Source organism: Heptranchias perlo, chromosome 5 (genome assembly GCF_035084215.1).
Source record: "Heptranchias perlo isolate sHepPer1 chromosome 5, sHepPer1.hap1, whole genome shotgun sequence".
Taxonomy (NCBI): domain Eukaryota; kingdom Metazoa; phylum Chordata; class Chondrichthyes; order Hexanchiformes; family Hexanchidae; genus Heptranchias; species Heptranchias perlo.
The window spans coordinates 33,640,307-33,662,579 of record NC_090329.1 but is presented as its reverse complement, the minus strand read 5'-3'; the positions used below and the strand labels follow the sequence as shown (position 1 = coordinate 33,662,579).

Sequence of the window (22,273 nt, the reverse complement as noted above, 5' to 3'; positions counted from 1 at the left end):
AATCTTACAGAATGGATTGGAATTTCCTCGATCCGACTTACACTAAAATCACGCCGAAATTTACACTGGTTTCTGTATCAGTCTTGCCAACAACAACTTACACTAAAATTTCCTAAGTATATCCATCAGCATATACTGGAATGTAAAACAAGCAGAAAGCAGTGTTAACAAAAACAGAAAATGCTGGTAAGCTCAGCAAGTCGGACAGCATCTGTGGAGAAAGAAACAGAGTTAACGTTTCAGGTCGAAGACTTTTCGTCAGAACTGGAAGATGTTGAAGAGTTAAAGTTTTTAAACAACATCCAGGCTTGGGCTCATAAGTGGCAAGTAACATTCGTGCCAGATAAGTGCCAGGCAATGACCATCTCCAACAAGAGAGAGTCTAACCACCTCCCCTTGACATTCAACGGCATTACCATCGCCGAATCCCCCACCATCAACATCCTGGGGGTCACCATTGACCAGAAACTTAACTGGACCAGCCATATAAATACTGTGGCTACGAGAGCAGGTCAGAGGCTGGGTATTCTGCGGCGAGTGACTCACCTCCTGACTCCCCAAAGCCTTTCCACCATCTACAAGGCACAAGTCAGGAGTGTGATGGAATACTCTCCACTTGCTTGGATGAGTGCAGCTCCAACAACACTCAAGAAGCTCGAAACCATCCAAGATAAAGCAGCCCGCTTGATTGGCACCCCATCCACCACCCTAAACATTCACTCCCTTCACCACCGGCGCACTGTGGCTGCAGTGTGTACCATCCACAGGATGCACTGCAGCAACTTGCCAAGGCTTCTTCGACAGCACCTCCCAAACCCGCGACCTATACCATCTAGAAGGACAAGAGCAGCAGGCACGTGGGAACAACACCACCTGCACGTGCCCCTCCAAGTCACACACCATCCCGACTTGGAAATATATCGCCGTTCCTTCATTGTCGCTGGGTCAAAATCCTGGAACTCCCTTCCTAACAGCACTGTGGGAGAACTGTCACCACACAGACTGCAGCGGTTCAAGAGGGCGGCTCACCACCACCTTCTCAAGGGCAATTAGGGATGGGCAATAAATGCTGGCCTCGCCAGCGACGCCCACATCCCATGAACGAATAAAAAAAAACAAGTACAGAGTCAGGGAAAGCGGGGGTGGAGGGGAGGGGAGAGGAGGAAAGAACAAAAGGGAAGGTCTGTGATAGGGTAGAGGGCAGGAGGGATTAAATGCAAAAGGGATGATGGTGCAAGGTAAGGAAGGTGTTTCTTTCTCCACAGATGCTATCTCATTTGCTGAGCTTTTCCAGCATTTTCTGTTTTTATTTCAGATTTCCAACATCTGCAGTATTTCGCTTTTGAAGCAATGTAAACAATCGGGGCCTGAGGAAAGCATGGAACATACGCCATTAAGTCCCTTTTTATCTTATTGATGTTATGAAAATTAATGTTTGAAAAGCCATCAAATCATCATTTGTGCACATTAAGCGCAGATACCCTGAATTTCCGCTTTCGGCACAATTGGCAATTGGGCACAAATTGCGGGCGAAAATTGCACCAGCTGGGTTTATCGCGAGTTTCCGCTAAACTGTATTAACATAACCACAAACATAAAGTCTTCCATGAATCAGCACAATCCGGCAGCTTCATCGAGCGTAATCGTTTCTTCTTTTTCTTTCAATAAAATTGATCATTGGCGTATTCAGGAGTGGTAACCTGATGCAGTTTTATTAATACAGCCGAAAATGGGTTTATCATAAACAATAAGCATCTTTAATAAGAGTGTCTAGTCCTCCACCTATGAATAACTTGATTTTAAATCACTGAAAATGACTTTAAAAACTACACTGAAGCATTTACTACTTTCATTGGTGTACACTAGTCAGTTTCTTAGTAAATTAAATACTTTTTAATATTTAAAAACGTGCCTGCGCCCCTAAGAAAGCTAGCTTAATTTGAAGACCTTCCTTGAACGGCCGCAGGTGGGCACAGTCGGCGGAAACTCACCACCTTCGTTGTTTCGATCGGGGGGGCGTGGCCACTTTTGTGGGCGGAGCCAGCTTCAGCGCGATTTTTTTTGAGCCAGCGCAAAACATTGCAGAAACTCAAATTACGCTGGGTATAAATTACGCCAAGTGTAAATCGAAATTCCGTGATGTGTTGCGCTGATTCGGCCACATTACACTGAAAAGGCCAGTGCAAGCTGGCAGAAACTTTGGGCCAGTATGTTTCAGAAATTGCAATTGTGGAAGCTTTTCTCTTTTTAATGTAATAGATTGTGATGCCATGAAAAGCATTCAAAGGTATAGAAAATACAGTTCAGGCCTTAGTGAGGAGAAATTTTTTAAAATTGCTGCAAAACACCAGAAATACTGACTTAGGGTCCTGCTGCGCCTAAAATTGTGGATGTAAATTTATGCCCGTTCAGTACAATGCAGGAAACTCACATTCTCATATCTTTGACATAGTTGTGCTCCCATGCAAATGAGCTAAGTGGGGTTTCAATGGACGATACTCGGGAGCGGTGCAAATGATCGAGGCAATTCACGCGTAGTGATGTTTTGGCGTAAAAGTGGCGTAAATCAGTCAAGGGCAAATTTCCTTGGGGGAAGAAAGTACAACTTATGCCATCATTGCGCTGAGACTTCCAGTCAATATGTTTAAACTTTTCTAAAGAACTGCTTCTCCCAGGAGATTACTAAGCTGCGGGGGGGCGGGAGAGTGGGTGAAGGGGTAGGAAGTGTTTAGTCATGGTACTGCAGCCACCACGAGTGTGGGGCAGGCTTGATGGACCAGCTGGTCTTTTCCCGCCCGTTATTTTCATATGTCCGCAAGCAAGAATAGAAACATAAATAAATAACAACTACTCATTTTCCTATAGCCAGAAGACATGGATCCATTTCAGGAAAGCCTGGAAGAACGGAGGTATCCCGGTGAGGTCACAATACCAAGTCCCAAACCTAAATACGGACAATGCAAGGACATCAGCAAAAAAGATCTCATAACGTAAGCAGGCAGAATAGTGTCAACCACTTCTTGACTTTGTTTGCTGAATTTTTCTTTCGAATAAACTCTTTTCCGCTGTATTTTGGTAGCATGCGATACAATATGAGATATGTACTTTTTAATCTTCATTTCCCAAAACAGATAAAGTTTCTTACTTCAATTAATTTATATTAAGATTAAGTAAAACACCATTTGTGTAATTGCTTCATTTTTGCAGTTTTTCCTTAGGATGCTTAGCAAGCCATTGCAGACAGTGAAGCTAAACTGGAAACAATGAAATATAAACAAAAAAGTTTTCTAAAAACGTAATTACTATTTTTGGCTGTTTTCTTGTTTGGTGACAGATGTCCAACACCAGGGTGTGATGGGAGTGGTCATGTCACGGGTAATTACGCCTCACATAGAAGGTGTGACTTCCTTTTTCATGGTGGATACTGTCTTTTCAATTTATTGTTTTCAGCTTACCTGAACATTGCTATCAAGTGAATTGCAAAAACAAAATCTTGTACGTTAACCCTTTGACAATTGAATTTCCTTGACAGTTTGCAGCATGTATGTCACAGAAATCTTTACGATAATCAGTAAGATTTTGGGGCTGAATGCCATGAAGAGTAACAATACTATATAAGAAGAAATAATATTTCTTTATTGTCAATACTTCATGAATACACTGTAAACATTTCCCTTCGTATTGTATTTGTAAATATGATGCAAATGTTTAGTCACACATGATAGTTGTCTTGAATGTGCTGCCATTGTAAGAACATAAGAACATCAGAAATAGGAGCAGGAGTAGGCCACATGGCCCCTCGAGCCTGCTTCGCCATTCAATCAGATCATAGCTGATCTTCAACCTCAACTCCACTTTTCTGCCCGATCCCCATATCCCTTGATTCCTCAAGAGTCCAGAAATCTATCTATCTCAGCCTTGAATATATTCGACGACTCAGAATCCACAGCCCTACAGGGTGGAGAATTCCAAAGATTCACAATCCCCTGAGTGAAGAAATTCCTCCTCATCTCAGTCTTAAATGGCCGACCTCTTATCCTGTGATTATGCCCTCTAGTTCTAGACTCTCCAGCCAGGGGAAACAATCTCTCAGCATCTACCCTGTCAAGCCCCCTCATAATCTTATATGTTTCAATTAGATTACCTCTCATTCTTCTAAACTCCAGAGAGTATAGGCCCATTCTACTCAACCTCGCCTCATAGGACAACCCTCTCATCCAGGAATTAATCTAGTGAACCTTCGCTGCACCCCCTCTAAGGCAAGTATATCCTTCCTTAGATAAGGAGACCAAAGCAGTACACAGTACTCCAGGTGTGGTCTCACCAAAGCCCTGTACAATTGTAGTAAGACTTCCTTACTCTTGTACTCCAACCCTCTTGCAATTAAGGCCAACATTCCATTTGCTTTCCTAATTGCCTGCTGTACCTGCATGCTAACTTTTTGTGTTTCTTGTACGAGGACACCCAAGTCTCTCTGAACACCAACATTTAATAGTTTCTCACCATTTAAAAAATATTCTGTTTTTCTATTCTTCCTATCAACGTGAATAACCTCACATCTCCCCACATTATACTCCATCTGCCAACTTCTTGCCCACTCACTTAACTTGTCTATATCCCTTTGCAGACTCTTTGTGTCATCCTCACAGCTTACTTTCCCACCTAGCTTTGTGTTGTCAGCAAACTTGGATAATTTACACTTAGTCCCTTCATCTAAGTCATTAATGTAGATTGTAAATAGCTGAGGCCCAGCACTGATCCTCGCAGCACCCAATAATATTGTATTATAGAAATGTGATGTTGACCTTAAATATATTTTTTACGTTATTTATTGTAAAATGTGGACATCAAAGAAGCAAGCGCAGTGCTTTAACAATGAGATTTCATAACTATATAGGTTGTAGCTATGTGATAAACAAAATTTTTCTTAAATATTCAGAGGGTTAACGATTGGCATGAATCAATAGGCAATTCATCAGTGAAACCATTGCTTCTCTGCATTTGTCAAGTTGTGTCACATATGTGTATGAAAGGATGGATTGAGTTAACATGAGTTGACTTTGCTGCCTTGCGTATCTTACAGTCTATCCGGCTGTCCTTTGGCTGACAAAAGTATTCGAAGTATGATGGCCACCAGCTCACAAGAACTCAAGTAAGATTTAAGTGGCATTAATGCATGCATAAAGTCTTCATTTTGTCATTATCAATTTTAATGTTAAGGTGTTTTTTTTTACTGATATCTGGCATAGCTGATGTGAAGCCTGCAGTTAAAGAAGCTGTTTTCACATGCATGTGTGCACACACTCACATACATAAATATGATATATTGGTTTTGCTGATTTCTGTGTTGATCCATTCCTGGTTGCTTCTTTTAGAGATGACCTCGACACGTTTCTACCGTAGTGACTTTGGTTTTTTTGTATATTGCACTGTGTTCGTTGTCTCTGTGCATGAGTACTATAATTCAGCGTTGGTAGATCCATTGTATTTGGCACAAGATTGTGAATCTGTTGCACTTATATTATCCAACCTGGTTTCATATACAATACTCCAGCAACGCAAACATTTCAATCACCAACATATCTTTCTCTTTTGGTGTTATGACGTGACATTTGCCAATTCCACAAAGGTTCACTTTTAGTCACCTGCAGAGTTGGTTATTGGAAATATGAATGCCGCTAACCTGTTCGCACAACTGAGTGGAAAGAGAGAGCATCATGAAAGTGACTGGCAACGTGAGAAAGGGAAAATCTGGGGGTGGGGGGAGGAGGGGGCAGAAATCCTATAAAGCTGTTTCATTACAAATTTTGTAGCCATGCACTCATTTAAGTGACAGACATTGTTGATGATAATTGGGCAAATTAAGTGGATACCGTCTGCTGGAAGCTCCGCAAATAACGGATATGCTAGTCATGATGCTTTTATTTTTAGTTAAAATCTTTTAAAGTGATGTTGATCCATTTTCAATTATTCTAAAAAATTGTTTTACCATCCAGATATGTAAAACACAAAACACCCAGTGTATTTTGTCATGAGTACAGCTAATGTGTCACAGTTTAATATGGTATGTTGTACAATTTATTTATTTAATGTTGTATATTTGAAAATAATTTTGAGAGACTATAAACATCATTCAGCCACCAAACTGGCAGTTTTAGTCCTCTCTGTTCCCCATCTGTAAATTATATAACTCATACAAGGTGCATCTGATCAATATGTTGTTCTTACATTTTCATTGGTAGATGTCCGACCCCTGGATGTGATGGATCTGGGCATATCACTGGAAACTATGCTTCTCATAGGAGGTAGGTGGTAGACCTTTCACTTGTGTAATAATTTATTTTTTCTCCTTTTTTCCCACCGATTCTTTCCCGTCCCTCCTCCTTGCATGGAGGGGTTAACTCCTTGCTGGAGTACAGTTCCACAGGTTCCATTCACATTCCCAACTTGCCATTCTTCATGTGTAAACTTGGACAGTGAGTGGTGGCAGGCTATTTCACCGGGGGCAACATAACCAATCCAGTCCCTGTCTTGCCTCAACATCCACACACTCGGGGTTACTGGGTGCCAATCAGGAGCACGAACCCTGGCTGCTTTTCCTCTCCTAATTCATGAGTGCTGTGGGCAATTATAAAGACATTGCTGCTGTGCTGGATGAGATCAGTTAAATGGGCTCATACTGGGGATCAAACCAAGAACCTTCCTGGTGTTTATGAATCAGCTAATTACTGCCTTAACCAGCTAAACCATCAGGAAAACTTATAACGGTAGATTTTCGTCTGCCTTACTGCCAAATAGTATCTACAAAATGGGTGCAGCACAGAGGAAAAATGGGCCTTTTTTTTGCCTCTTCTGCAACTGAAGAGCACTGCACCCAAACTTACACGATGGTTTTCCTGGTGTCTGCGACTGACTGCGCATGAAGAGAGGGCAGAAATATAAATTATATACAAATTGATGTCCGAGGGCTCTGGACACAAATTTCTAGGGTGCAGATCAGGGCAGGCTGCTGCCATAAAAAATCTTTCCGAGCTGCTGTTTAGTCACGTTGGTTACTTTAGTGTCAGAATGCCACAAAACCATAAATTTCACAGCACCTTCTGAGAAAAATAATAATACTTATATTTTGACCATAAACAATTTTTTTTAAAAGCACATTATTAGTAACATTCAAGAGAAAAAAACACACTTAGTAACCTTTCCACCCCATATTCCAAAATAATTGTACAAGATATTAGGATTAGGAATAGTCCCAGGGCTGCTCCTCTCCTCCTGCACCAGCCCCTTCAATGTTACTGCTACTTGTAAGGTCCTAGAAGTGCCTCTGTGCTGTGAACCTGTACCCAATAGTGCACCCCTACTTGCACACCTGTTTTATATAAATTAGGTCCTACAGGTGTTCACGTCTAAATGATAGAAGTCTTTAAGATTATAAAAGGGTTTGATAGGGTAGACGTAGAGACAATATTTTCACTTGTGAGGGAGTCCAAAACTAGCGGCCATAAATATAAAATAGTCACCAATAAATCCAATAAGGAATTCAGGAGGAACTTCCTTACCCAGAGAGTGGTTAGAATGTGGGATTTGCTACCACAAGGAGTAGTTGAGGCGAATAGCACAGATACATTTAAGGGAAAAACACATAAGGGAGAAAGAAGGATATGCTGATAGGGTTAGATGAAGAGGGGTGGGAGGAGGTTCGTGTGGAGCATAAACATTGGCATGGACCATTTGGACCGTACGGCCTGTTTCTTTGCTTTCAATTCTATGTTCCCAGCAGAGTGCACTTGCCCAAAAAATCAGAGCAGCAGTCATATTTACTTGTTAACAACAATAATGTATATTAATACCTTCTCTAGCTTGTGAGTTATCTGTTTTTCATAATTCTTCTTTATGTTTTGAATTTATTGGTTTTATTTCTTGGGCAGGTGTACATTTTTTTTGACAATATTAACCATTGGAGTAGCAACACTACTGTGCTTTAGAAGTGTTGGTTTGAGACCAGGAATAGTCATCCAAACCGGCCAGGTGGAATTTATTTCACACACGCTGTACAAAATAAAAAAATCTTCAGAAGTTCACACTATTACTTCCTTTATCAAAGACTAATGTTGAATTGCCAATGAAACCATTGCAAGCACCTGCTGACGATTTTAGTCATGTAGAACGATTAATATTAACACAGCGGAAAGCTGTTTGTTGCTAAGTAACTGATTGTCTGATCTAAACACTAGCACAGTTCCTGCCCCATGTCAGTTTAGACAGCACTGCTCTACTTAACTACTGACACCAAAAATGCATCTTGTTTATAGTGACACTTCGAAACTAGACCACTTCCAATTTCCGAAGCGCTTCGGTTTAGAATTAATAGTATAAACAACACAGACTGTCCTGGTTCTGCCAAACCTACAATAATTGATGGTCTGCAGATCCATTTTGGTTGGATCCGGAATGTTCCAAGATCCACCCACTCTGAGAGTCAATGTGAACAGAGCATCAAGTACCAAATACACTAAAACATGGAATTGCCTACATGGATATAAGTTTAAGATCCTTAGATTGATATAACTGGGGAGCGATTCATATACTTTTAAATGCTCTATCAAAGCTGATCCATTTGAAATTCTACAATATAGGTTATATCATTCCTATAATTATTTCAAATTGTTCTAATCTTTACTGGAAGCTGTTATCGATGTAATAAGTGAGTTTGAGCCTTTGGACATCTTCAGAAGCAACTCACATATGAATCAAAATCTTTATATTCATGAGGACTCTTTCCTACCAAAAATGAGTGGGATGAAAAAATGATGGCCAAGCCATTGTATTAACATCTTGCTTGACCAGTTTGCTTCTAGCAGACAATGGTTTCAATTTTCCTCCATGGTAGGGATACAGTAGTAGGTGCAAAACTGTGTGCTCTTGTGTGCAGTTTGCCCATAGTTACAAACACACTGGGGGAAAAACATGTGCTGCCTGCTAATTATCATGATATCTCCATGCAGCCAGTGCTACCTGCACTGCTGAGAGGCTGCATGGAGGATGAGGAAGTTGGAAATGGGGTGTGCACAGCGCACGTCACCAGCAGCCTGCACCTCTTAAAGATGTAGGCACACATTTCAAATGGCAGGTACACAGCTTACTTGGAAGAGGGAAAGATGGCCACGAGGATAGTAGGAACGGCATGAGAGAGGGCTGCAGGCTTCTCCGATGATGCTCTGGAGGCCCTGGTGGAAGGCATGGACGACAGAGGGCCAACATGTACCCGCAGGGTGGCCAGAGACCCTCTAGACTGCACGTGGGTGCAGTGCCAAAAGAAGTTCAATGATTTGACACGAGTGGTCAAGGTGAGTGAATGCAAGTGTCAAGTGGCACATCCTACCAACTGCACTACTGCTCCACGCATCACACTCCCCGTCACCCACCCACCAACAAACACTGCCCATCCATACGCAATGCTGTGCTCAGCATGCTGCATCTCACCTGCACATAGTACCACACTTACAAGTCACACAAACTGGCAGCTATTCAACCATGACAGGCACATCACCCACACACCTTGCAGGATACTCACTGACACACTGTCCTCTGTCTTGAGGGAGAAGGTGGTGCATAACAGCCAGCAGCAGGAGGGACTTGAGAGTGGACGGGCACGTTTACACGTCCTCACCCCCCTAGAGAAGATAGTGCTTAGGATCATTGGGCGGGCCGTCGCTGCAGCCATCACAACATGCCGCGCTGCAGGACCCGATGAAGGGGGTCTCCGCATATCTAATGCTCCTTCTCCTTTTCCACATCTCCCTCCTCCCATAATCTTTTCTGACCCACGTGCTGCACATGCCGTCAGCGCACACCTCTTACTTGCTCCTCTCCTCACTCCATAACTCAACCTGTCTCCCTTTGTCATTGTAGATACCCAAGAACAGCATCGTCCAAGGAGGAGGAGGAGGAGGAGGACACTGAAGTCACACCGTCACTCGATCTGACACTTGCTTCCACCAGCTCAGAGACTGACACTGCGCGTCCTTTAGAGGTTAGGTTAGAGGAGGGATCTGCACGTGGTGAGATACCGAGCACAAGTGCGTAGGAGCCTTGGTGGGGGGAACGGATACCACAGGTGCTAGCTCGCCGGAGGGCAAGGCCGCTCATTAGTTCTGCTGCAGAGGAGTCAGATGAGGACTTCGATGGGCCAGGCTACAGAAGGCGGCTGATGGGTGTACACCACCAAATGGTTGGGGCACTGGAAAGCCTGCCAGAAAGCCTGTGTGCAATGAAAAGGGGTATGGAGGAGTCCAGCTCCAACTTGGCACAGGCCTTTGTGCAGAGCTTGGAGCCCATCCTTTCCAACATGGAACGGGTGGTCACCTCCATCAGTGCACCTATGGAACCCACCATGATACAGCGTCTGATGACTGATGTCACAGCTTCCATTGCAGCACAAACATCTGCCATCCGAGGTCTGACTGCTGCATTTGGAGCTCAGACGGCTGCCTTGGAAGCTCAGACTGCTGCTATCATGGGTCTGGGGACCACTGTGAAACGGGGCTTTCAGGGCGTCACAGCACTCCAGCAATCCGTTCTCCAGCCGATCACCAGGATTGCTGAGGCACCGCCCCGGGAGAGTGGCAGTGGCGCCATGGCAGTCGGACCTGCTGTCCTCTCTCAGGACAACAGAATTCCTGCTCCCGCCCCTGCCACTCCGCCAGTGCCCCTGTTGTTGCCTCTCGGCCAGCCAGACCAGACTGCTGCAGCCCACGCTGAGATGGTGCAGTCTGAAGCCGCGACCTCCCAGCCCAGAACTGCTCGAGGTCGTCCTCCAAGGCCATCTGGACGTTCCTCCATTGAAGGCCAGCAGCCTCCCACCATCCATGCTCCAGCCACTGGGAAAGCACCTCGTAGGAGCACTAGGATAGGTAAAGGCACACAAACAACAGGCACTAAGGGAATGCACAAGGGTGAATAGTTCTGTTATGTTTGCATAATTTCATTTATTCATTGATAAATGAGAGTTTGATTTTGCATTTGGTGGTGGTTTTTATGAGCTGAGAGGGACACCAATGTGTAATCAGATGGAGGGCGATTTGATTGTCTTGTGGGAGCGGAAAGGTGGAGAGTGCAGGACTGTGGTGAGTTGGGGGATGTGTGAGTTGGGGGATGTGTTTCAAATTATCGATAGCGGGCACGGATCAGGCGAGCACGCAGAGTCCTTGCGTCTTCTTCCACTTCCTCTTTCGGCTCCACCCCCTCCTCCTCAGCCTCTTCCTCCTCAGCCTCCTCCTCCTCCACCTCTGGCTCAGGGTCTTCTCCAATCATTAGTGGAAAAGGCTGGTCCCTTATGATGGCAAGGTTGTGCAGCATGCAGCAGACCACCACAAATCTGCCCACCATCTCAGGGGAGTACTGCAGGGCTCCTCCAGACAGGTCCAGGCAGCGGAAGCGGAAGCGTTGTTTGAGGAGGCCTATGGTGTGCTCCACGATGTTGCGTGTGGCAGCATGCGTCTCATTATAGACTCGCTGTGCACGTGTGCGTGGGTTCCTGACCGGTGTCATGAGCCACGGTGTGAGGGGATAACCCTTGTCGCCCAGAAGGCCGCCTTTGACTTGCCGAGGTGGGTGAAAGATAGCTGGCACGTTGGACTGCCGCATGACGAAGGCGTTGTGACTGCTTCCGGGGTAGCGGGCATCGACCTCCATGATTCGATGTGAGTGGTCGCACACCAGCTGCACGTTGAGGGAGTGGAAGCCCTTTCGGTTGACGAAGACGGCTGAGTTGATATGGGGGACACACAGGGCAGTCAATGGCACCCTGCACCATGGGGAAACCAGCAATGCGAGCAAACTCCTGTGCTCACTCGTTCTGCTTGTCTCTGTGGAGAGCTAAGGTAATGAACCTGTTCCTGATGTGGTCTGTAACCTCTCTTATGCAGCAGTGCACTGCATACTGCGAGATGTTGCACATATCGCCAGCAGAGGCCTGAAATGCTCCTGAGCCGTACAAATTCAGCTCCACGATGACCTTCACAGCCACAGGCAATGCTGTCCTCGCTGGCCGCACCAGTTGACAGATCTCGGTCATAGCTTCCTTGGTGAACCTCAGGCGTCAGATGCAATCCTCCTCGATCATGTTGAGGTAAGAGAATTGGTTCCGGAAAGCCTTCATTGGGTAGGGCCTCCTGCTCACTGCCCTGCGCCTCCTCGTCCTCCGTCTCCTTGCAACTTGACCTGCCATACGTGGCCTCTCTGCATGCTCCCAGTCATGCTCAATGCCCAGCGGGAGCCCTAGCAGACTGCCCATGGTTGGCAGGAATGTTGTTCAGCCACGGTTGTAACTTTCTGACCCGTAAGGCAGTACCTGCCAAAGCACTCTCAAATGTAGTCTAGGAACTCCTAGTAAGAATGGGGAGCATCAGAAACACTTCATACTCCACCAGCAGCCAGAATCAATAATCCAGCAACTAACCTGCAACAACTGCATGGTCCCTTTAAATAGTGCTGGTGGGAGGGTCCTTCAGGCACTGTAAGACACATTCAGATGGTCGGGGTTAAGACTGTTCGTTGAGTTGAGCGTTAAGGTCGAAAATGGTGCCTATCGCTTTAAATCAGCGTCGCACACTGATAACATGCATTTTCTCCCTACTTTACATGCTTCCAACGTTCAGTATTTGCTAACTCCTATACCAAGATGGCATCCGGTGCATGTCACGCTGGAAATGTGCGTGCGCATCCAAGACGCCATCTTGGATGTCAGAGAGGCCGGGTAGTGCCGAAACAACGGGCGCTACACGGCCCAATTTAGCGCCCACTGTTTCCCCATACGATTGTGTGCAAACTGCATACGTGAAAAATGTTGAATATATGAATCGAAATCATATTCTAAATTTGCTCAGGTTCAAGATGTAAATGAGGCTCCAATTGTAGTAAATGTGCATAATGTTATGTAGGCACCTCTGCAAAAATGCAAAAGGAGTAGCTTGAGGAAGAAGCTTTTCATCAGTCACAACGTTGAATTAATCATGAAGGCAGTAATTTTTTAAAAAAAGGTTTGGCACAAGAGACTATCTCTATCCTAAGCCATAAGAAGCTCAGCAGGCAGGTCAAGGGATGACCTAAAAATAGAATATAATCCTTGAAATCAACGAGAAGTGAAAGGAGCAGCCAGAAGTAGTGTAATAACATTAAATGGTGCACCAGATATAAGATGGGCACGACAAGGAGATTCCTCAAAGCCACAGGCTGTCCTCTGGATCAGGATAGGAAACTGACTCTGTCACACAAGATATCCTCCCAGCTCCTTTCCCCAGAAGTTGTAACTGGCCTGGGAGGCAAAAGCACAGCTGAAGTTCTTTGACTGGGTAAGTCTGCCTTCTGCTGTTTACAGTTCTTCTTTATAACTTAGTATTCTCACTGGGTAAAACATCTCCACTATCAAACATGCTTATTGTACTTTTTTTCCCTCAGTATTTGTGAAAGTTACTTAATTCAGAAGCCAAATTACAGCCATTCAAAATGTAACAGGAATACGTCCAACCACAAATGGTTTAACTTGACAGGCCATATTTTGTTTTAGTGTACAAAATAAAGGTACTTTCATTTCAACAAATACAAGTAAAATTGTTTATCAAAATTATGACCCATTTCAGTCTTCAGCTCGTTGGCCAGAACTTCAAGCTAATCCCTTGAAATTCATTTGTCACTTATTCCATCTGCCTAATTGTTAAGCATCACTTAATCGTTGCAATTAATGTCACTAGACTATATTGTAATGGTTCCCTGGTTCTTGTTCACAGATTCTATCGACTGGGCATGAACCTTCTTCAGGTCCATTTCCTGCCATGAAACCTATGGAGTGGACAGTGTTATGGTACCTCCTTGAAGTGAAAATTCAGAATTAGACTAGAAGCCACAGTGTTGGGGCTAATTCTAGTGGTTGTGAAGAACAAGTTTCTGGTGGAGAAGGCAAATGTACGTTAGGGCCTTTCGACTTTCTTGCAAAAATCAAGGATAGCAGGCAGGTGTAGGGAGGATGAGTGTTCACAAGTCCAGGCAAACAGTTACAGTTTCACTTAGCCTAAAGTTCCTGCAACTTAACAACAACAACAACAAAAACTTGAATTTATATAGCGCCTTTAACATAGTAAAACATCCCAAGGCGTTTCACAGGAGCGTTATCAAACAAAATTTGATACCGAGCCCATATTAGGACAGGTGACAGGTAGGTTTTAAGTAGCGTCTTAAAGGAGGAGAGAGAGGTGGAGAGGTAAAGAGGTTTAAGGAGGGAATTCCAGAGCTTGGGGCCTAGGCAACTAAAAGCAACGCTGCCAATGGTGGAGCAATTAAAATCAGGGATACGTAAGAGGCCAGAATTGGAGGAGCGCCGAGATATCGGAGGGTTGTAGGGCTGGAGGAGGTTACAAAGATAGGGAAGGGCAAGGTCATGGAGGGATTTGAAAACAAGGATAAGAATTTTAAAATCGAGGCGTTCCTGGGCTGGGAGCCAATGTAGGTCAGCGAGCACAGGGGTGATGGGTGAAGGGGACTTGGTGCATGTTAGGATATGGGCAGCAGAGCTTTGGATGAGTTCAAGTTTATCAAGGGTGGAAGATGGGAGACCGGCCAGGAGAGCATTGGAATAATCATGTCTAGAGGTAACAAAGGCATGGATGAGGGTTTCAGCAACAGGTGAGCTGAGGCAGGAGCGGAGATGCCCGATGTTACAGAGATGGAAGTAGAAGGTCTTGGTGATGGAGTAGATATGTGGTCGGAAGTTCATCTCGTTCAAATAGGACGCCAAGGTTGTGAACGGTTTGGTTCAGCCTCAGACTGTGTCCTGGGAGAGGGATGGAGTCAGTGGCTAGGGAATGCAGTTTGTGGCAGGGACTGAAGATTTCGGTCTTCCCAATATTTAGTTGGAGGAAATTTTTGCTCATCCAGTACTAAATGTTGGACAAGCAGTGTGGCACATCAGAGACAGTGGAGGGGTCGAGGGAGGTGGTTGTGAGGTAGAGCTGGGTTTCGTCAGTGTACATGTGGAACCTGACGTGTTTTTGGATGATGTCGCCGAGGGGCAGCATGTAGATTGGAAATAGGAGTGGGTCAAGGATAGATCCTTGGGGGACTCCAGAGGTAACGGTGCAGGAACAGAAAGAGAAGTCATTGCAGGTGATTCTCTGGCTACAACTGGATTGCTAGGAATGGAACCAGGCGAGGGCAGTCCCACTCAGCTGGATGACGGAGAGAGGCATTGGAGGAAGATGGTGTGGTCAACCCTGTCAAAGACTGCAGACAGGTTGAGAAGGATGAGGAGGGATAATTTACAGTCACATAGTCAGATTTGTGACTTTGATAAGGGCCGTTTCAATACTGTGGCGGGGGGGGGAAATCTGATTGGAGGGGTTCAAACATGAAGTTGCGGGAAAGATGGGTTCAGATTTGGGAGGTGACAACATGTTCAAGGACCTTGGAGAGGAAAGGGAGGTTGGAGATGGGGCGGTAGTCTGCAAGGGCAGAGGGGTCAAGGGTGGGTTTTTTGAGGAGGGGGGATAATGATGGCGGATTTGAAGGGGAGGGGGACGCTACCTGAAGAGAGGGAACTGTTAACAATATCAGCTAACATGGGGTCCAGAAAGGGAAGTTGGGTGGTCAGCAATTTGTTAGGAAAAGGGTCGAGGGAGCAGGAGGTGGGTCTCATGCTTGAAATTAGTGTTTTTCCAATAGGAAAGTTTTAAGATACGATGTAAACAGTTGGCCATCTGCATGGGCAGCAGTTTCTATTAATTTGGGCAATTCTTGGAGATAAATATAAAAGATTAGGGCAACAGGGCCGATGACCATTCCAATTATGTGGTTGCACTGGTTGCAAGAAGTCAAATCCATACCTTTACACAAGCAACTGGAGCAGGTCACTATGGCCTACCAAGCACCTTTGAAAAAGATTTCAGGATCTTCATGGATAAGTGGCAACCCCCCCACAAGCTGCAGCATGCCTTCTAAAAGATATTTTAAATGCTGATCAGCCTCCAGCATCAGCAATCATCCTTCAGCACTACCAGCAGACTTTATGTGCTCCCACTAAACATCAATCTCGAGCAGCCAAAAGTGACAAAGCCTTTAAAACAAAAATTAATTAACAGCATAACGCAAGTCCTGGATGTGAGGGGGGGAAATATGTAACTTGGCTTGAAATCTGTCAAGGATTGATCTCCCTATGGCAATGATGGGGATCGTAATGCAGCGTTCCAGTCTGGAAGCACAGGGTAGACATCACTTCTGTATCTCTAGGGTCTTCAGCAGCTGGGGTACTTTCTGTAAACATGTACAGACTCAGATTTGTTGTATTCTCTCACACTCAACAATAAACCTCAGCTGGTATGTATTTACAAACAGATTTGCAGGACATAAAAATGGCACCATGTTCTATTTTTCTGTACTGATACGGGCAAGCAATGAGGAAATCAGCAACCGAGCACCCTAATTGACATAGGGAACTTTGTTTTTAAAGCTGGGGCTGTATAAAGGAGAAGAATGAAGTAATTTACAATGAATACTTCCTCTTTTTAGTACTTTCTCCTCTAGGCTTGCTCTGCAAAACATTTTGCTTTTGGCGGTAAATGAAGCTATAAAGAAACTTATCTCGGGAAAAGAACACTACATTTAGAAAACATTATAGCCTTTTCTTCCACTTTTCTCGTCAATTTTCTCTCCTCCTGCTCCTGTTGAAGGCATTGACTCCTGTATGTCCTGCTCCACTCCTAGTATCTCATACAAATGCCCATTATTCATGGGTCGGCACAGTGTTTGGTCAAGAGGGCATCACAGCCGAGCACAATCCTCGTCTTACATAACATCCACACATGTGTACTTCCAGCAGAGATCCCTGGATCAGGAGCAGCAGCCCTAGCCAATTTTCCCTTCCTTAACTCAAGGGGGTTGTACAAGTTGTACAGCCTCTACAACTCTGACTAAGACCATCAAACTCAGCACAAACCAGGGATCAAATGTGAGACTATCTTAGAATGTATAGTGCAGCTACTTATTAGAAGAAAACACACTGAGCCACCGAGGGATCTATGACTTAAATGGAAAGGAAATCAGGCAGGGTATATAACGGGCAGGCTGATCTGCTACCACCATTTTAAATCCCCACCAAAGTTGAAAGTTTCACCCATTATTCCCAATTAAGTAGGCAATTACACTTTTAAACACAGTAGGTGCCTATCTAGATGCAGGGAAACATTAGAACATAAAAAACGCATTAAACAAAAGCGACCCTTCCATGCCATTCAGTCCATTCCTTTTACTTCCATTCATTCTGTGTGCAACTTTCCCTATCATGGATTCAACCCATCAGATTCCATCTCTTATGGCAAAGCTTTTCTTGAATTCTCTTCAGTCCTTAAAGTTAATCAACTGAAACTTGTCGCTTCCTATATTTCTACCATTTAACCCTGGCTGATTGCTTTCCATTATCATTGCAGGAGCATTTGATACTTAAGTCAGTCTGTAACAATCACCTCCAAGCAACCTTCAATACCATTCCTGACTAGCTATTTATCTTTTTAGAGGGAGTTAATCAAAATTGTATTAACTGCTTTAGCTGGGAGCCTGTTCCAGATATCCACTACTTTGTGGATAGGAAATAATGGGGTTGACCATATGTGGAGGGAGCACAATCCAGACTAAGTGCCAGGTAAGCCGATAGCTGACCTTGGCAGACTTTTCAGGATCGGGGAAGGTTTCCTATTTTGCATGTCATTGGTGGGCTCCTGCACTAGGAGTGAGGGGATGTCGGTGCCTTAACCCCTGGATGGTGCAAAGTTGTGCCTCAGTGGTGTATCTTGTAAAGAGGCTGCTTTACAATTAACTACAAAATGTGACCTTAAATCTTTGCGGGAGTCCAGGCCGTGATGCCAGCCTGGACCCTCTGGTGGGGCCCATTGCTGCTGTTCAGTGGCCTGGTTCACCAATGCCAAAACGCTGGGCCTCACTGAGAGCTGAGGATATGGGAAAACCCTGGTGTTGATGGCCTTGTTTAGGGGTGGATGGTGGCTGCACTTCCAACAAGGATCCTGGGAGCTTGGATATTACCCAATTTCACCCAATTTTCAGTCCTTGTGGTGCAGTCCTGCCAAAGTTACTATGGCAGTGCGCTGGAAGGGCTGCCAATTTTCAGCCCCAATTTCTTCTCATATCAGGACTCTCTTGAAGCTTATTCATTTATAATTTACCATCCAGTTCAAATAACCTATTTGCATTTACATTATTCATGTCTGTCAGCATTTTAAAGATCTGCATCGGTCTCTCTCAGTTTAATTTTCTTCAATGAAAATAATTTTAATTCTGTGCGTCTCCCTCCTTAATTTAGAACCCTTAGAGAAGAATAATCTTGACCCTTCTCTGAACCCACACAAATTCTAAACCCGGTGTCACTAATAATCTATACAAATTTGCAATAGCTTGTTTTGACTTATAATCAGATTCTCTTGAGTTGCATCCTAATACTGAATTTTCTGTTTGGTTTTTCACACTTTTTTTTCAGTTGCATTCACTCATCACTGGCCTGTAAAATTAATGATTTGTATTTTGTCCAGTTTCTTCTGCAGTGCCATTGCCCAATCATATATTTAACTATGGTTTGCCCTTCTGTGCTGCAAAGGTTCTACATCATGCTCAACGCCATTTGGTTCACTCGGCCAGATTCCAGGGATGCATCAGGTTTCTCTTTTTTTGCTCTTTGATTTCCCTGTCATTTTTATTCCATTAAACAGTGTTCAGAGTCTCTGGTACTCAGTTAGATGTCTTTTACAGTTATATATAAGAGTAACTTCACAGATATCACAGTCCCAGCAGATACCGCTTGAAGGCAGCGCAGGTTAGAGAAATGGCACCACAGTAATGTAGCCCTATCTTTGATCTTGGCTCTCTTGCAACTTAATCACATGACTTCAATTATGCTGCCCTTTATAGACTGATCCGTTGGATCCTTGACTTGACTCTTCCATGGTCGAAATAGTTTTCCTGATTTTGGAATAATATTAGACTTTGTTATCAATTGTGATGCATCTCTGCGGGCTGTTTATACACAACTTCAAATATCTATAAAACAATGTTATTCTAAATGTATTTGTGTTGCACAATAATTTAATAATAAAACAGAATTACAACATCTGTGCGAAGCAAGTTGTGCAACAATGTTTTAAAGCAGAATTTGAAAGCTGAAATGGTCAATCAAATGGTGTGGCCGTGCTCCAGTGCACTGGAAAATGTAATAACAGGATTTCTCCACATAGTGCCTTTGTGATTTCATCGCATTAAAAGGGTGATTTCTGATCTCAGCCACAGAGAGACTAAGCAAAGGTTAGGTATTTCTCCACAAAGAGGGAAAAAGATAAAGTGGAAAACTCAGATAGTCTACCCAGCCTGCCTTCATGTACCTCTTAGCAGCTGGCATTGCAGAGGCCTTGCAGTGACTTTCAAATTATACTCTCACCTTGGCAAGATACACGGCATGTGAACACTTAAAGATGGGAAAAGGAGAAATAATAACAACAACAAAAAACCTGAAGCAATCCATTGTTTGCATTTTTTGCATTTCATGAAAATATTGAACTCCAAAAAAATTGTGTCTTAATGATATACCACTTTAGAACAGAATACACTTACATCTTCAATACCAAAATAATATTTTTGGGCTTTTTGTTTGTCAGAAAATTATTATATTAATGAGTATTTTTAAAATTATGGACTCTTGCAGCTTTAAATTAAAATAGGTAAATAAAATGGCAATTTTTTAAAAATGTAAGTCAACTGCTGAGGTTGACTAATTCACATTATAACGGAAGAAAGTTCTATGGGTAAGTGCTCTGAATGTAAAGTAGCTCCTCGATAAAGTGTTCCATGTGATGCGTTTTATTTATCTAATGTATTTAGAAAATTCTAATTGAAGGCTCCTGTGTAGAGTTCAGAAGGTCATCAACACCTGCAAGAGGTCAAGAGGACATGTTCCGCTCTGGTGACATCAGCCAATGGGATCACCTGGAGTGCACTCACTGCCTAGTGTTCAAGTCGGGTTGTTCAAGGCCTATTTTTAAAAATTTGGTCCTTGATGAGATTTTGTTAAAAGAAACAGAAGACATTGTCCCCGAAATTCATTGGGGATGTGATCCTGGTAGTTGCACTGGGATCACCCCCACTAGTGCCCTCTAAAACTGACTCCACCAGAGCTTGTGGGATCAATGGGAAAGCACCTCATTTATATGGGCAGGTGGGTGCAAGTACCACTGTGGGCATATCTGCAGCACCTCCCCCCTGCCCCATTAGGGAGGAGGTGGGATGATGCCCTGACCCAAAACTGGTCATGTCCCCCTTGGCTCCCTGTGTTAGCCCCCACCCAGAAATGCGCTGGATCCAGACTGAGCCAGGCCAATAGGGAGTTCCTGCCCTTGGCTTTGCCGCCCCCCCACCCACCTTGCCCCCCCCCCTTGCCCCCTCCGCCCACCCCCCACCAAAACAACATTTGTCATGTGAGGAGTAGACAAAGTTCCTGCCCTTACTAAGCATTTCAGAAATTTCTGGAAACAGTAACCAGGTCTCTCTTAATTTCTGGGAGCGGGAGCGGAGGGTTCTGCCAATCTCCCACCAGAGTTATGGCAGGACACTGATGGAACCCAATGGAATTCATCACATTAACTGATGGAACCCAATGGAATTCATCACATTAACTGGCGTATGGTCCTGTTCATCAGCCTGAGCTGATAGAGATCACTGATTAGTTGATGCTGAACTGATGGATGTGACCTGCTCGACAGCTCTGATAGTGCAGCATGTTGGTGTTGCAAAGTGCTCGGTTGTGAAGTGGCAGGATGCAGTTTGCACCTATTGTTGAGCTCATACCACATTTGTGCTGCTGGGGAGGCGTTGAACAGAAATCAGTCATTTACTCACACGAGGGAGAGAAGATCAGAGGGTGAAATTAGCTGGTCTGCTCTTCTGCACCACTTCCCAGGCAAATTGCAAATGACACTGCAGACATTTGGGAGTTTGTTGTCAGCCTACAGTCTCACTTGGGAAATGATCTGGAGGGGAGAAGAAAGATAAATATTTAATTGGAAAAGAAGAAAGCTGGAGCTTTGAGTTTTTTCCAATGAAATATATTTACCAATTATACAGAACAATTCAATAAATTATTTTCAAGCTCACAAAAAATTGAAATATTTAAGTGATATGCTCAAAGCATGATTTGCCAGTAAAATATCTAGGAACGTCTATGAATTCAAAATGTTTCATATTCACAGAATCACTGCTTCAATACCTGCTCTGATTTGCCTCCAAGGAAATCATGTCTAATGGCACATTTTCTGGTTTTGCTTTACTTGAGCACCACCTGCTGGTCATGTGAAAAACAACATTGTCTTACTGCTTTGCACCATCGGCGTCGAGTGCCTCAGTCAAAACGAATCCAGTTAACACGGAGATAATCGAAGCAAAATAATTTATTTCAAAATAATTTTCTTAAAGAATAAAAACCCTCTGTTCATATCTCACATGCTGCAATATACAACATAGAATCATGACAACTGAGTCGGTGATATATGAAAGACAACCATGAGTGTACTTTAAAACCTCAGTACGCAAGAGGTCCCAGGTTGAATCCCCAGTCTGTGGTAAGTTTGCTGATCTCAGCTGGTTGGGATCCTCCTGCTAGCAACAGTGGCCTGGGTGAGAGAGAAACTGCCACTAGAAATGCATGTACGGACGTCGAGTGAGAGCAGAATCAGGTGACTCAAATAACCTGCTGCCACTCACTGTCAAGACTCACACATGAATAATGGACACTTGGGCGGTGGATCAGAGGGTGATGACCGTTTGTGGAACTGTACTCCAGCAAAAAGTCAACACCTTCAGAAAGGGAGTGGAGAAAATTGCCAAAAAAAATTGATGGTTACCACGCTTGTGAAAATACTATTTTTATATCATTAAATTTTATATTATTGACATATTCTGTGAGCTGTAAAGCAATTGCGATTTTGAATTAAGTAGTTTATGATACATATGTTTCTATAGTCTTTCAGGCTGTCCCCGAGCAAAGAAAAGTGGAATCAAAATTGCTCAAAGCAAAGATGATAAAGAAGACCAAGAGCCAATCAAGTAACTACAACTTTACTTAATGATAATGGTTTAACACTCAGCGTGAAAAAAAAATGGAGAAAAAGATATTAGTGTTGGACCAATTAAACTACACATTTTTGTGTTAATTCAAAACAATTTCAGGTTCACA

At 43.8% G+C, this 22,273-nt stretch overlaps 1 protein-coding gene across 2 annotated transcripts in view; it reads left to right on the top strand.

Annotated features, from left to right (window-relative positions):
• Window positions 1-22,273, top strand: part of LOC137321352 (myelin transcription factor 1-like protein) — a 238,022-nt gene that overhangs the window by 176,659 nt on the left and 39,090 nt on the right. For both annotated transcript variants that reach the window (XM_067983737.1, XM_067983738.1), the window contains exons 13-16: window positions 2,866-2,990; window positions 5,084-5,152; window positions 6,243-6,305; window positions 22,060-22,143. In XM_067983737.1, the coding sequence (XP_067839838.1) occupies window positions 2,866-2,990; window positions 5,084-5,152; window positions 6,243-6,305; window positions 22,060-22,143 (341 nt within the window). The remainder of the gene's footprint in view (window positions 1-2,865; window positions 2,991-5,083; window positions 5,153-6,242; window positions 6,306-22,059; window positions 22,144-22,273) is intronic.